The 12,196-nt window shown below is 40.6% G+C and overlaps 2 protein-coding genes across 2 annotated transcripts; one reads left to right on the top strand and one right to left on the bottom strand.

The window, feature by feature from the left end:
* Nucleotides 1–874: 874 nt before the first annotated feature.
* On the top strand, nucleotides 875–7,582 carry LOC146976242 (F-box only protein 40). The gene is made up of 3 exons (XM_085795883.1): nucleotides 875–1,046; nucleotides 1,498–3,390; nucleotides 6,607–7,582. Exons 2-3 carry the CDS (start codon nucleotides 1,498–1,500, stop codon nucleotides 6,787–6,789), a joined length of 2,076 nt encoding a protein of 691 aa, XP_085652009.1. The 5' UTR covers nucleotides 875–1,046; the 3' UTR covers nucleotides 6,790–7,582.
* Nucleotides 7,583–7,636: 54 nt separating this feature from the next.
* On the bottom strand, nucleotides 7,637–9,596 carry ttc36 (tetratricopeptide repeat domain 36). Its single transcript, XM_085795884.1, has 3 exons — nucleotides 9,488–9,596; nucleotides 9,070–9,258; nucleotides 7,637–7,990 (listed from the first exon to the last, which is right to left on the bottom strand). The coding sequence occupies exons 1-3, from the start codon at nucleotides 9,591–9,593 to the stop codon at nucleotides 7,722–7,724; spliced, it is 564 nt and encodes a 187-aa protein (XP_085652010.1). The 5' UTR covers nucleotides 9,594–9,596; the 3' UTR covers nucleotides 7,637–7,721.
* Nucleotides 9,597–12,196: the final 2,600 nt, after the last annotated feature.

The raw sequence follows: 12,196 nt of genomic DNA, 5'->3' as shown, positions 1-12,196 counted from the left end.
ATTATGTTGCACACAACATAATGGCCACCACACAGTATTTCTGGAATCCATGAATAACTAACAACACAGATTGACATGTGTGCCCCTATATAATTTGCAGTTTGACATCACATCAGTGGCACATGTTGTTGGAATCGAATAATGGGCCATTGTATGTGCACAATCAAACTACTGCTATTGAAAAGCAGCAGAGAATAATGTCCTGGTACCTCTGAATGGTGATTTCATTAAAAGAGACAGCTACTTGTTTTTTTTTAATAAGTGAAGATACAGTTCCCATGTTGAATCCAAAAAAAATTGATGAAGCTGTTTCTCCCTCACTAATTCCCTTTAAAAAAAAATTACACATATCACTCTAAATTTTCAGTTCAAATTGGGTCGGAATCAACTGCAGGCACCTGAGATGAATTTCAATTGCTGCCTTTCTCCACAATCTTCTGGAAAAAAAAACAAAAAAAAAAACTTTTTTTCTATATCACATACTGACCCAAAAGAGTTTATCTAATCCATGTTGTGACAGCACAGAGCTGCTAGAGACATGCATGTTTTTAAAGGTGTGTGACTGACACCTAGTGGATGACACTGATCAAGACAAATTAATCTATAACAAAACACTAGACAAAACACTAAAACACTGTTCATATAATAAAACTTGAAACTATAATTAAAAAGTATTTTTATTTTATCAATCAGTTATTATTTTCCTCATGTTGTTATGATTTTGTCACAGAATTGATTGAACATAAAAATTATAAAAGGGTAGTGTCTGTAAAGACAAATGTGTTGCCTGTGTTAAGATTTTGATGGTTTTGAACAAACGGTAGTTGAAGTGTTGAGAACTTGGATTACCTGTTATTATCACCACCCTTGAAGCACTGCTGGAGGCTGTAACTTGACCTTGCCTTTTAATGGCTGTGTGACAATGGTGCCCCGTCCCACTGGCCTGTCTGCCCCTCTGTTGTGTCTATTTATAATGTCCAGACACAGTGCAGAGGTTATTCAGAGGTGCCAGCGAAAACAAGGTGACAGGCACAGAGGAACAAAGGGTGAGAATTTTTTACTGTTATTGTTCCTGTTGTTGACTTTATTTACTAAAACCTGGGTTTCAGACACTGTTTGGTTGAGCTTATCATTCACTGGACATTAAAGATAGAGTTTTACTACACAGGCTATTCATAATGTTAGAATTGAAATCGACTGCTATTGGTAATGCATGCAAGTCTGACCCATTTTACAATTTTATGTATTCATTTTGTTTATACTCCTCTCTAAAATTCATCAGACCTGTATATTAACAATATATTTCATGGTGGTAGCCTGATTGGTTTCTATATACTGATTGTGACCATGTATCTTCTTGCATGATTGATCTTACTTCATTGAAATCTTGGAGGAACAGATTTTTCTCTATTTATTATCACTGTATAAGACAGATCGTTACATGACTAATTACTTACATTATGCTAAACATGTTGCTATGTTTTTCTCTCTCTGAAGATGAAGCGTAGAAGGACATCTGTGGGACATCATGATCATTGTGACAAATGTTACAGTGTCCACTGTCAGGTCCCAGTGCAGATCTCTGTCTCATGCATGGTCATCAAGTGTCGCAAAAACTGTGGCGCCACCTTTCATATGTGCAAGCAAGAGGAGCACGAGCTCCTCTGTCCAAAAGAGACAGTCCCCTGCCTCAATGCTCATTACGGCTGTCCTCTCACCATGCTGCGCAGCAGGCTGGCCAAACACCTAGAGGTATGTCCGGCCAGCGTGGTCTGCTGCTCTCAGGAGTGGAATCGCTGGCCTGTTTCTGAGAGTGATCTGACATTCTACAGAAATGTTTCAGAAAACCCTCAAACTGAGCTTCACCTCGATGTTGCTCTGGCTCTGAGGGACCAAGAGCTGCTGTTTCAATCCATAAAAATGAAAAACATTTTTCCTGAGCTGATGATGGAGGAGCCAGCACTCCAGGATATCACTGCTGGGGTCAATTGGCCTGCAGAGGAAGCAGTTTGCTCTTTAGATTATGGTGAATTTACAGAAAATAGCAGTGCAAGGATGGAGGAAAAAGAGCTCAGTCAAGAGGAGGGGGATGCTTTGGCAACTAGTAGGGATGTGGAGAGCATTCAGAACTACAGCCAGTGGGAAAAAATATTCGCAAAGGAGATGGGGGGATGCAAGCAAACTGTCAAAAACTTAGATAAGAAGCAAGAAAAAGGAAAAGAGAAGGGGCAGAAAGAATCATTAAACTGTCAGTGCGAGACAAGAGACTCACACCTGAAAAAGAACACTACTGCTGCTGCTGCTGCGGCTGCTTCGGGCATCAATGGTACAACTGGCTTCGCACCATGGCAAGATGGAGTCCTTGAGAGGTTAGGGAAAGAAGTCAACATCGCAGAATACAACATGTACATGGTGCACAACGGGGCGATGCTGATTAATTTTGGGCAACTTGCAGCCTGCACCCCGAGAGAGAGGGATTTTGTTTACGGGAGCCTGGAGCCAATCGAGGTTCAAACTGTCCGCACGTTCAATGTTCCTACTAGCTATCGGGCAAAGCGCTGTCACCTGAAGGATCCGGGGCGGAAGGTCAAGACCACGCACCAGAGTGTGGACACTGCAGATTTGGGCTTGTCAGTAGAGGAGCTTCCAAAGAGTGACGAGGTTCACTTCACACTTCTGTGCTCCCTGGAAAAGGAACTGAAAGGACATGTAATCTCAGAGAGTTCAACAGTAGATGGCCTTTACGTTGATGTAGGAACACAAACGTACAACTTCAGCTCTGCTCCGTTTAAATCGGATGCATCCCTTGCCGATGTCATGGCCGACAAACCCTGTGGTCTTCATGTACATGTCGAAGCGGAATCTGTCACCAGAAGACATAACAAAACAAGTTCGGCCTTCAGCTACATGTGTGGCCTCTTCTTTCGCCGCGATGAATACCGCTCTCACTTCAGGAATGTGCACTCTGACATACAGGCCTCTCTTTGTGGCTGGTTGCAGCAGCGATGCCCCTTGGCATACCTCGGGTGTACTTTCACTCAGACAAGGTTTCAGCCTGCAGGTCACCAAGCTACAATTAAATACTGCCAAGATGCCAACACCTTTGTGCTCCAACCACAGCTCCCTTCATCCCTATGTGAAGGTGTGAAAACCTCCAGCCCCCAGAGAAACGGTGAACATAATCTGGATCCGCTGAGCAGGCTGCCCCTGGAGATTCTTCAGCACATCGCTGGTTACCTTGACAGTTTTACATTATCTCAGCTGTCCCAGGTCTCCCATCTGATGAGAGCGGTGTGTGCCATGTTGCTGCAGGAGAGAGGGATGGTCTCCCTCAAGTGGGAGAAAAAGACATATTCCCACGGGGGAAGCTCCTGGAGATGTCGAAAGAAAGCAAGTATCCCTTTGTATAGATTTTCCTTTTTTTCTATCATAAAAATGCATTATTGTGTTTAAAAAAATTACCTGACATATTATCATTTAATTAAATGTATTTATGGCCACTGCTGCTATTCATTTTTGAACTGAGCCAGTCAGGAAAGGGAAAGTAAACAAAAGACCAAACTTCTGTATTGGTTCTCCTTCAGTATGTTGCAGTACACCCTGCAAACCGTCATTGGAAAATTTCTGCCATTCATACAGCACAACAGCTGCTGCATTGTGAACTCTCTCCAGGCTCTCTAACAATATTACAAACTAAATCACAGCCATGTTGGAAGGAGTTAATTGGTTCCCACATGGAACAGCCACTGGAGATTTGCTACTTTAACTTTATCCGAAAAAAAAAACAACAAAAAAAAACAGCTGCATGTGAGGTCAACTGAGGATGTTTGGAAAAAGGATATATTTCTCATTTGACTTTAGTGCCAAAGTAGTGGTCTGGCAACTGGACATCTGAGCTGAGCATCATTCATATGTCTGATTTTGTGACGAGGGCAAACCTCCTAATTTCATTTCATTTTTATTTATTTTATGCTTGTGTGTGTACATAATGGGTTTCTCTCTCTTGATCCCAAGTCTGTACTGTTTGTGATCAATGAAATAACCTCCAGGTTAATGAACCGGCTGCTTCTTAAGAGTCTTTCTCATCCACATTAGTCCCATTCTGTAGATTCCCCTGTTAGGACAGAAGTACACTTGAACATAGTGCTACATTTAAACATAAAATACACCACACAAAAGGAAGGATGGTGTGCTTGCTAGTGGACAGCAGACACATTTCATCAACATTCAGGTATATTTCACTCAAAATGTTTCAAATGCATCATAAAACATACAGGAAAATCAACATCTAGACATCTTGCTGGGCAGTTTCCATGTCTTTGAGGATGCCCTTTATCTTGCTTCTTTGCATGGGACATGAGCTATGAAACGATTCATCCCTGTGTAATTTACACAGAGTTATGTAAAAATAGCCAAACCAGAACAGGAGGCTCCATTTCACCCTTTCAATGTTATTTGAGTTTCCATAGTTACTTTGGTTTTCAATTTAAACTGCCAGTGTATCCAAGTTAATTGTCTGGGAGATTATACAGTAGGTCTTCTCCCTCACGTGAGCTGGTTCCCTGTCTTTTTAGGTAAAAGGAGGTTTTCCCTCACCTCCAACTGCCATCTCTGCCCTGCAGCTGCTCGGTACAAGTCATACTATCTTAATCTTTACTAACAGCTCTAAATGACAGAGGATAGGTCAAAACAATCTTCCTTGCAATTTTACTAAGATTTTGCAGATGGTCAGGTTCTCCCTAACCACATGAAATAAATACAAATGAATGAAAATAAGCAGTTTTTGGAAGCAACCAGGCCCTTAGAAGAGGTAACCCAAAGACTAACCATTTAACTCAAAACACCCTGTTGGCAAAACAAGATACTAACTCAACTAAATGGCCCACCAGAATGAGACAGTGGGGAGACATATAGTGGCTGATCAGTCCATTAGAAACTAAAAGAGGAAAACAACATCATCAACAACTAAAGATCTTTACAACATGGTTTTCTTTTCATTTCTTGGCCTTCAGTATTAATGCAGACTTCATCCTCAGCCACCTCCTTAGGCCAAAGGAGGACTGAGGCAGGAAACAGAGAAACTGCAACACAAGGAAACACGACTTGATGATGACAGAACAATGCAGAAATATATAGGTTTAACAATGTCACAAACATAGCACTAAACTAATTTCTGTACCAAACACATCACAGTTTTGTTCTCTGCTTGACTGATATTGTAGAAATTGTAGGAAAATGGTGATGGGTGATTACATTTTTTTGCTGCATGAATACACAATAACTTTATGCGGTGAACATACTGTACAGCACAACAAACTACCAGTCATGTTGAATTATGTTCGAAGAGTCCAGTACACAGCACTGAAAACTAACACAGACCACGCTAATGAATGAATGAAGCCATTCACCTGTCATTTGTACTTTGTATGTAGAGTGTAGTGAGACAGGATGAATGTCACCATTTCTATTTTAATTGTGTGGTTGTGCTTATGGTCATCACACACAAGACCTAACAAAGTATTAACACAATGTGGACATAATCCTCAATGGCAGCATTAGTGTATGTTCTTTGTTTCTCTACTGTAATTATATTAGTTACAACATGATGACATCATAAAGTATTCATAAAGTTAGTCTAATGTCCTATGGTGTGGTCAGTTTGAACACAGTACTGAATGTCAACTCTCCACAATAGTAAATAAATGTTTAGTAGCCTCTTTCCAAAGGAGACATGGCCAGGATAGCAGCATTACAAGTTTTAAGAATACAACAACAAACACAAATAAAGTAACATAATGAAAAAGCAAATTTCAATATAGTGTTTTTTAAATACTTTGCAACTGCTAGAACTAACCAGGTATGCTTTGTTTGCATCAGCTCACTAAGCTGGACCTTAGACCCTCTGGCTTAGAACTCTAGGCCTCGAGGACGCCCACTGGTCTAGAAGTCTGAGCCTTGTGGATGCTCGTGCAGCTGTTTGGAGATGACCCAAGTCTTATCTGGAATTTTAAAAAATAAGGTTGAAATTTCAAATGATTCAGACTAATGACCACTGAAGTGTGTTTTGCTGGCTAGCTTCATCTATATTTTAAACACCCTCAAATTGTCAGTGGTTTCTCAAATATTCTGCTGTCAAATAAATGAAAAAAACATACAGTACAGTATGTAGTGAGGAAGACATCCTCTCTGTTGAAGGGGATAAAGGATAGATACAGTATAAATGTGTATTTTAACATTTACTATTTCCGTACCACAGTGATCATGGGACAAGGAGCATGTCAGTGATGTCAGTGATGTGGAATGGCCTGAGGCTTCGCCGCCAGTAAACACAGTGCAACCATAACAAGTCAGATATGTGATCATTCATAAGAATGTGTGGGGGACAGCTGGGTATTTGTTCCCCAGTGGAGGGCATAATTTGTATAAATTCGTAATGGACCAATACAGAAATAACATCATGGCCTGACATGTGATAAAAATACTTTGTGATCTAGATTCCAAGGATATTCATCCACATGGACGTCGTATAGCTGTACTACGGCTGATAAATGCCTTGACAGCAGCCCCCTATACCTACACCTACAGCTCTGTCTTTGTGTTTTACAGGTTTGGAAGTTCAGCTCTTTGTTTTCCTCTGTGGACAGATGGAGCTTCTGCAATACTCCCTCCATGTCAGATCACCTGAAAACCTGTTCCTTCTACCAGAGAGAGGAACGCACTGAGCCGGTGGTCTTAGCCTGCCTGGGAGAGGTCAGAGACAAACATGGGGGAGCAAAGCATACGAGGTAATGCCCATGGCCCAGAGCTCAGTGGGCAGACCACAACATGAGCAATCCCATGTCAAGAATCACTCAGACGTGATATGTATGCACCCACAATACTGCAACATGGAAGAAGCCACAACATATACAGCCAATGTATGGAAACGGATGGAAATATAGGCTTATTGTGTGTCAAACCCCTGCAGACATAGGAATTTATATTTGGGGCATAAACTGATTTACTCTTTTTGTAGCATCACTATTAATCTTTTTGTCTGCATGTAAGTAGGAAAAATGCTTCTAGGCTGATTTATTTATGTAGTACTTTTTAGAGTATTGAGAGAAAATTAAATTTAAATAATCCCTCTGAGGACACTTAATGTGAATTTTGGTTTTTAGAGAGGTTCATATTGTAGGTCCTTATCAAGAAAGTTGTCTTCCTTATCATTTTGAGGAGACTTGTTTATTACCTCTTACTTTTTTCATTAAAGATTTTTTTTTTTTTTAAAGTGTCGATATCTTATGTTGCTTATGTTCACTGTTTTTCCAATATGTCAAGACTGCCATCTACTGGACAAAAGCCAAAGTGCCTCTTCTGTGTGATTAGGTGCCACATCATAAAAAAAGAACTTTGGAAATGAATGCTGAGCATGATATCATGTGTCCTATTTGTCATATTTGATTGAAGATCAAGGCGTGCATGCTTTGTGAGGAGGCACTAACAACTTTGTTCCTTTATTTAGACTGGCTTTGTTGTGAGAGGTCTGTGATCTATGTGTCATTGACATTACATAGCCTACTGTGTAATAAATCTGACTTGCAGTTGACCTGATTTATTTCATAGCACCCACACAGAGGAATAAAAAAGAGACATCAAAAGTTAAAATGTTATTTTATCAACCAATGATTTAATTGTATAAAGTATATAAAGGTGTACAGGTGACAGACTGTTTACATCAATTACTGCATCTCTGGAACCTCAGGGTTACGTAGTTTGTTGATCACCTCCGAGAGCATCTTGTTGCACAGAGCAGCGTATGGATTGAGAACCACAGCCTGTTGTCGAGCAAATTCACTTCCAAGCGCAGCTGCTTTCTCAAAGTCTGCTCTGGCTCCATCATTCTGACATGCTAATCTACGTAAAAGGCCTCTCTGCACCAGCGCCTGGCAGGCGGTTCGTCCAGAGTTGCTGCTCAGAGAGATGGCTTGGTCCAAGTCCTCCAGGGCTCCTGAGAGGAGAAAAGAGCTCTGTGAGGCATACACATGTCTGGAAAGGGTTTGCTTTTTTGTTTGTTTGTTTAAATTCATGATGTTTACTTCTTCTTAACTTGAAGTGAGTCTATTCAATATTCACTCTTCTTTAAATCGATTCATTCTTCATTCTTCTTTAAATTGCTTTGCTACCAATTGTTGCAAAGCAATAAAAAAAAAAAAATTAAAACATGGATTCTGTATAACTTCATAAGCTGCTGTTTTTTATACATCCTAAAAAGTAATCCAAAAAGCAGTAATCTTAATACCTGTTCTGTTTTGAAGTAAGAAAATAAATGATCAGGTTTTCAGATGAATGGATACTATACTATACTACAATACTATACTGCTAACTCCAAATACGGCGGTATATCAGTCCATGTGCAATATCTGCTTGTAATTTCAAATAGATATGCAGGTGTTTTGGGAATATTCAGATGATCTTGTCAGTCAGCAAGAATGACAAATGGCACCAGGCTAGAGAAAAAGTGAAAGGCACCTCCTAAAGATAGAAAGTCCAATTTTAGAAACAGACAATGCAAGTAAAAAAAAGATACACATGATACAGTATTGAATTTGTGGTGTGACTGACAAAGTGATCTCCTGGGGATGAGCATAAAAAACACTCACCAATACTCCCAAGAGGTTGCATTGATGCTTGCAAAATCACAATGCTTGTATCATTGGCATTAGCGGTAATCTACTGCATTTTGATTTTTTTTAAATTAGAAATTATATTACACCAATCTATAAAATACTGGGGGCACTTTATATCATTGATTTGTGAAACATATTATTTTATTTTGACTTTCTGGATGTTAAGGGAGTGAATAAAAAGAAACACATGAATTCTTAAACTTTGAAATGATTCTGTTCATTCAGTGGAAACAACCTTGTGACCGACAGCAAGATGCAAACACAGGGATAACAGAGCGTGTGCAGTAATACTGTTGATAAAGTGCATCATTCAGACAAAGCTCTGATATGGTTTCATACTGGCCTTGCAGCACACTGTGATATCTATGGAAAGAGTTATTATTGAATTTGTGGCATGTACCTGCTGTGTTCCCCTGTAGCCGTAGGGCCTGTGCCCGGTTGTTATAGGCTGAGGCTCGCTGAGGCAGGATATGGATTGCCTGGCTGAACAGTTGAAGTGCAGCTTGCAAATCCCCAGCCTCTGCTGCTGAAACACCCCGCATCTCCAACTCTTTCACTTGCTTCAGCAACTCTGTGTCAAAGCCACTGTCTGGAAGGGGGAGATAAACAGGTTGAAAACCACTCAAACTCAATTGACAGGTACCGTGGCAAGGAAAACACAGAACTGTCACCCAGAACTCAACTTGGATTAAAATGTCATGTTTTTTTAGTCCAGGAATGGAATGTGTTCAAATAAATCCAATATGCTATGAAATGATAAACATAAAAAGCTGTGACATGATATATAGAGACACATCAAGTCAGGAGCTCACGCTCACCATCATCAATTAATTCCTCCTCTTGGTTCAGGCCAGGGATGTCTCCGAAGGGGGTGGTGGGGTTGAATATAGCCTGAAGTACAGCTCTGTCATGTGCTGAGGCCATCTTACTGTTTTCTGAAAAGAAAGCAGAGAAAGATGGCAAAAAAGGAAAACTGTGACACCTAAATTACAGCTGGGTGGAGAATTCTTCCACCCCTCACTTCTGCCATTTCCAGCAGCCAATCAAAGAAGGGGGCGGAAGAAGAGGTGGACTTTGAGATTTGCCTGAGCTGGTGCACATCTGTATTTGGTTAACTCAAAAATTTAGGCCATGGATAAGTGCACACTGCAAAGCTGCTGGTTCAATGGCAAGGGGAGCCTGAGTAAAAATGTTATCACAGCTACATTATCTGATGATTTCTCCTCAGTCTAAATGATGATCATGTATACTATGCTGACCAAACATCATGTGATTTCTATTTACAGAATAATAATAATAATGAAAAAAAAAACAGTGGTGGATTTTGAGATGTAACAATATCATACTATAAGATACTCAAAGAAACACACTCACATACAATATCCCACCAAAGTATAGCTACAATATCAGAGTTAAAGTAGCCATTATGCATAGTGTAGCTCAGTTCATGCATTATTGATTTGTTACTCTTAGTGCACTGAAGTATGAGCAGAATTTTAACATCAGTAGTCTTCTGCATATAGGAAATCATTACTTTTTTCTGTCACAATTCGTCTCATGCTTCTTCTTTTTTTTGCCTTTCTGCTCCTGTGTCCTGCCACTCTCCATCTGTCCACCAGATGTCCTCAGGCCTCCCTCTCTGTCACAGTCACCCAACTTGCCTCACCCACCTACTCAGCTGTCTCTCGTTCCCTCATCACCCAGAGACTCCAACCACCTCACCTGTTTCCTATTCCCCAATCAGATCACAGTTTATATACCAGCCACTCTCTGACTCTTTTGTCAACTCATTGTCTCATTGTTCCTGTTCTGCATTTGTTGTTCTGGCCAGTCTGTGACCTATTTTGTCCCATCTGTGACTCTTAACTACCACCATCTCTTCCATTAAAATCACTTGACATGACAACTTACTGTATAGAATAAGAAAAATGACTGTGATTTGTAGTAGACTAGGCTACTTTATAAAATATCTTGTAGGCCTTGCACACAGCTATAGGCCCTATGCTCTTGGACACCCATAGTCGACTCACGCAGATGTTTTCCATGACAACTAATCACTATATATATTTTTTTTTACGACAGTGTAGGCTATGTGCAAAAAGCACTGCCTCCTGTGCTTTTGGTTTTGTTGTAGCCTATGGATTGGTTGGTGACATCATGAAACATGAAGCACAGCTACATCCTTTTTTTAGACAATAGTCAGTAGCCTAGTTGGCGCTCATACAGTACAAATTATGGACAAAAAACTCAAGACCATTTCTCATCAGACAGACTGATAAAAGTCAGTCCTCATGAGAATCCTTGTTATTGCAGGTAGCTGCTACGTCCCTGTGTTGTTGCATTGCTGCTCGCGGCCACACGGGGCAGTAGCTACTGCTGGAGTGAAGTTTAACTTTTGAAATTTAACTCGCTGCTTACAGTCTTACAGTACATTATAAACGAACGCATGGTGGCTATGTTTGACAGATGGGTCCTCCTCCTGTCACAGTTTATCATCATAGACTGTATCTGCTGCCCACCCCGGACACTGAGCAGGTGTTTGACACTAGTGGCTTCTCTTCAGCTGCAGGTGACTTTCGGCCTCGTTCAAAACGCTGCCGTCTTTTGGCGGATTTTTCATGTCGGTCGACAGCAGGGTTTAGGCTATGTCACTAACACAACGTGAGAAAGTATTTGCTCCTGCTTTCAGAGGTGAGTGAAATTCCAGCCCTGTTCTATGTTGACTTGACACTAATTCGCATGTGTTCACCCTACCTGGCTGTTTAGCCCACCTCGTTAACAAGCTAATTAGCAACGTAGCCGTGACAAGCTGATGAGGAATGCTACCAAAGCTACGGTATGCTAGCACAGAAGTCTGGGCAAAGACGGTTATTGAATATCTTTGGTCTGGGTCCAGCAGGAGTTACTTATAAGTTGCTTGGCTGATCGGCAACTGTCAACATAATAGGGCAGCACTCTGCTCCTCAACAACACATGGACCTCCATACAAAGTCACGGTCTCATCATGTGCCAACAGACATCTGCAATACAGTCAGTGTAGCCTAAGTAAAAAACAAAAAAACAAAACAAAATGAAAGAAAACCAGTAGTTATTCTGACAGCTCTGTAACGGATGCAAATTTGTCCGCACACTGACTCTGCCCATTAAACTTTTCTAGTGCCAAATGCCAGCCAATGTAGTGCTTCTTGGATAACAAAACATAAACCACGCAGGGAAATTTGTATTATGATGATGTGACAAGATAGTTGGAATTCAAATTATGTTGGCAGTTTCAATTTATTGTGTAATGGAAAAAAAAATATGGGGCTAAAATAATAGTTGTCTTATCAAAACAAAGTAGGCTATTTGCTTTAGGATGCAAAAGACAATACCTTTAATGGGGCAGACCCATAATACATCCATGGGCAGACCACGGTTCGAATCCCGCTCTGTCCCAGCTTCTGCCATCAGTGTGTGAATGTGTGTGTGAATGGGTGAATGCGATGTATACTGAAAAGCGCTTTGGGTATCGTTACAGGTATAGTAAA

This window comes from Trachurus japonicus, chromosome 13, assembly GCF_045865225.1.
Source record: "Trachurus japonicus isolate A0001 chromosome 13, Traja_1.0".
In the NCBI taxonomy this organism is placed as follows: domain Eukaryota; kingdom Metazoa; phylum Chordata; class Actinopteri; order Carangiformes; family Carangidae; genus Trachurus; species Trachurus japonicus.
This window is presented reverse-complemented; position numbering and strand designations above follow the sequence as displayed.